Genomic DNA, 3885 nt, shown 5'->3' on the forward strand with positions numbered 1-3885 from the left:
TTAACTTGTAATAGCCTTAGTTTTATGTAGTTTTACGTTAAAGAACGTAACTTTAGGCTTAATTTTGTTTATTAATTTAAAATTTCTAAAAAAAATGAAAAAAACACAAAAAATATTTCCACAACTTTGAACGAGTTTTTCTCAGAAACTACAAGTCCTACAACACACATAAAAACATCGTTGGATTCTACGAGCAATTTTCTATCAAATGGTGAAAACCGGAATTGACTCAGAGGCATAGTTTCTGAAAAAAATTAAAAAATACTCACGGTTGTAAACGTAGTCAGTGACAGAGTAACAAATTTCCATGCTGTTAAAATGACCGGTTTTTTGGCCCTTTCCAAAAAAATACAAATATTTTTGCGCACTTTAACATCAGACTCGTACCAATTAGACATATAGAAAGCTTGCCCAATTGAATCACTCTAAAAAAAATTCGAAAAAAAACTTTTAATTTTAATTTTTCCAAATACCGTTGTTATAATATCATGACCGTACCAGCAATACATTGCAACTTGACACATCATACATGAGAAATAAATAATTAAAAAAATAAATTGCACACTTGGGATTGGCACCTAAAAATAAAAAATATTTTTTTTTATTATTTTCAATTTCAATAAAAACTTGCAACAATCATCTGAAATCCGGTGAAACAAATAACGATAAGACTGGCAAAGAATTGCAAAAATATCCCTTTGGAGAAAATATCCTCAATTTGGTACGCAAACCTTAAAAAAAAAAAAATAAAAAAACCAAAATTTGGTCACCTCACTTGACAATTTCCTTGTGATGATTGACACAATTTTCGAATTTTGCCTCAATTAATTTTTTCGTGTTGTGCCCTTCTGGTCTAAAATCCATCCTTTTTAAGGCCTCTTTGAGTAAATTAAACTGAGCAGAAGCCACCGTAATCAACATACAGGTCAAAATATCAATAGTTGAATTATTATAAGCACTAACAGAAACGCTAATTATTTGAAAAATTGCAGTTGGGTAATAGAACTTTTTCGTGTCATAGGGCACCCAGCCTGGTAATGGTAGACTTAAATCCTCCTTATCGTCCAAAAATGGTACCATTGTGTACAACAAAATCACCCAAATGCACAAAATTCGAAAAATTTTAGCAACGAATTTGCATGATTCGATTTTGGGTTTGATTTTGTCGATTTCAAAGCCGTAGAAAATGCCCTTGGCGAGATTGTCCTCAATTTCGAACATTTTCCTCTTGTTGTAGACGAAATTGGTGAGTTTGCACAAAAACGTGAAATGTGTCATGAAAAATAAGAGAGTTTCGCTGAATTTCGAAAGCTCGTTTCTGTCGATTACCATTTGGGCAACCATTGAGAATAATTGCCCATAGGAGACGAGTAAGTTGAAAAGGGCACTTGTGGTGTAGAGAAAATTGTGTTTTTGGGTCCTTCGAGGGTAAAATCCTGAAAGGGTTAAGAGATTTCGTTCGGTATCAAAGGTATTGCGAAGATCATAATCCTTAAAAATTGTGAAATTATTTGAATTACATTTTTTTTTTGTTACTTTGATCGTGAAACGCATTTTGCTTGTCCCGAGGCTGAAACAAGACTAAATGGGATTCTACATATCATGAAAAAATTATTTTCAAATCGATATTTTAATTGTGGGGTTGCGAGTTATTAATATGAATTGCACCCCTTATGTGGTAACAGTCTTGTTTTAATTGCTGTTTCCAAATTCGGAGCAATGTAATTAGTTTCGCTTTGTTGGTTTTTAGAGGTTGATTAAAAAAGGTAAGTTTATTCATTAAATGATTGAATTTCGGGTTTTGTGAGGTTAAAAGTTTACGAGAAAATCGTTTTTTATAAACGATAATTTTTTTAATTTTCTCGGCGATTACAGAATGTAAAGCAATGATTTTTTTTCAATAAATAGGAAATAAAGTGAGCTTTACAAACTGTGATTAATGGTTACAAAGCTATCGCTGAAGATCTTGAATATAAAAATTTTGAAGTATCAAATTTTTAACTTATCTGAGGAAAAAGTTATAGTAGAAATTGATTCGCAGTTTTTAGTGTTTAATAAACAATTATTTGTAGTTTTTGTTGGTATTTTCAGTTTTTGTATAAGACATAGTTTTTCCAGAAAAATAAGTTCAAATTTGCACAAATAATTTTTTCGATTGTTTAATTGTGATAAAATTGCTTCAAGTTTCTTTTTTTCATTTCTCTTTTCATTTAATAAAAAATTAACAGAGGTTTTCAACCATACAAAACTAATGTGAGTGTTTTGAAGTATCAAATTTTAGTCTTATCTGAGAAAAAAGTTATCACAGGAACAGATTTGCAGTTTTTATTGCTTAATAGACAATTGTTTGTAGTTTTTGAAGGTATTTTCAGTTTTTGTCTAGGGCTTATAGTTTTCCAGGAAAATTAGTTCAAATTTTCACAAATTTTTTTCGAATTTTTTTGAATTGTGAAAAAATTGCTTCAAATTTTTCGAGATTCAATTAATATAAACCAACGATTTTTTTTAATAAATGAGAAATTAATAAAGCTTTTTAACGGTGCTAAATTAAAGAAGCTAAGACTAATAATTCCAGAGTTATTGAAATAAAACCAATTTGAGTGTCTTCAATCATAAATTTTGAAATATCAAATTTTAAACTTATTTGAAGAAAAAAATATAGCAGGAATCAATTAATTTGCAGTTTTTAGTGTTTAATAGACAATGTTTTGCAAATTTTGACGGTATTTTTAGTTTGATTATAGCGTCTATAGTTTTCTAGAAAAATAAGTTCAAATTTGCACAAATAATTTTTTCGAATTTTTAATTGTGATAAAATTGCTTCAAAGTTCTCGAGATTTAAGCATCATAAAGCAACGATTTTTTTTAGTTAAATAAGAAATCAATAAACCTTTCTAACGGTGCTAAATTAAAAAAGCTGCGACTAATAATTGCAGAGTTATTGAACAAAATCAATTTGAGTGTTTTCAATCATAAATTTTGAAGTATCAAATTTTAAACTTATTTGAAGAAAAAGTTATTACATGAATAGATTTGTAGTTTTAGTGTTTAATAGACAATTATTTGCAGATTTTGACGGTATTTTTAGTTTTTCTATAGCATCTATAGTTTTTCAGAAAAATGAGTTTAAATTTGCATAAATAAATTTTTGGAATTTTTGATTCCGATAAAATTGCTTCAAATTTCTCAAGATTCAAGCATTGCAAAACAAGGATTTTTTTTCGTAAAATGGGAAATTAATAGAGTTTTCCAATGGTACTAAATTAAAAAAGCTACAACTAATAATTGCGAAATTATTACTACAAAACCAATTTGAGTATGTCTGCAATCATAAATTTTGAAGTATCAAATTTTAAACTTATTTGCAGAAAAATTTATAGCAGGAATCAATTAGCAATTTTTAGTGTTTAATAGACAATGTTTTGCAAATTTTGACGGTATTTTCAGTTTTTTTTATAGCGTCTATAGTTTTCCGGAAAAATAAGTTCAAATTTGCACAAATAATTTTCTCGAATCTTTAATTGTGATAAAATTGTTTCAAATTTCTTGAGATTCAAGCTACATAAAGCAACGATTTTTTTTTTCATTAAATGAGAAATCAATAAAGCTTTCTATTGGTGCTAAATTAAAAAAAAAACTGCGACTAATAATTGCAAAGTTATTAAAACAAAACCAATTTAAGTGATTTCAATCATAAATTTTGAAGTATCAAATTTTAAACTTATTTGAAGAAAAAGTTAGCACAGGAATAGATTTGCAGTTTTCAGTGTTCAATAGAAAATTATTTGTAGATTTTGACGGTATTTTTTATTTTTTTATAGCGTCTATAGTTTTTCAGAAAAATGAGTTTAAATTGGCACAAATAAATTTTTGAAATTTTTAATT

General features: G+C 27.7%; 1 protein-coding gene across 1 annotated transcript in view; it reads right to left on the minus strand.

Annotated features, from left to right (window-relative positions):
• Positions 1-3885, minus strand: part of LOC123007743 (odorant receptor Or1-like) — an 18754-nt gene that overhangs the window by 10708 nt on the left and 4161 nt on the right. Inside the window, exons 4-7 of the mRNA XM_044403168.1 lie at positions 776-1497; positions 632-731; positions 474-578; positions 270-425 (exon numbers count right to left, since the gene is read on the minus strand). Of these exons, the coding sequence (XP_044259103.1) occupies positions 270-425; positions 474-578; positions 632-731; positions 776-1497 (1083 nt within the window). The remainder of the gene's footprint in view (positions 1-269; positions 426-473; positions 579-631; positions 732-775; positions 1498-3885) is intronic.

Source organism: Tribolium madens, unplaced genomic scaffold (genome assembly GCF_015345945.1).
Source record: "Tribolium madens isolate multiple individuals breed KSU strain unplaced genomic scaffold, Tmad_KSU_1.1 Scaffold_3;HRSCAF=73;Tcas5.2_LG2, whole genome shotgun sequence".
NCBI classification, from domain to species: Eukaryota; Metazoa; Arthropoda; class Insecta; order Coleoptera; family Tenebrionidae; genus Tribolium; species Tribolium madens.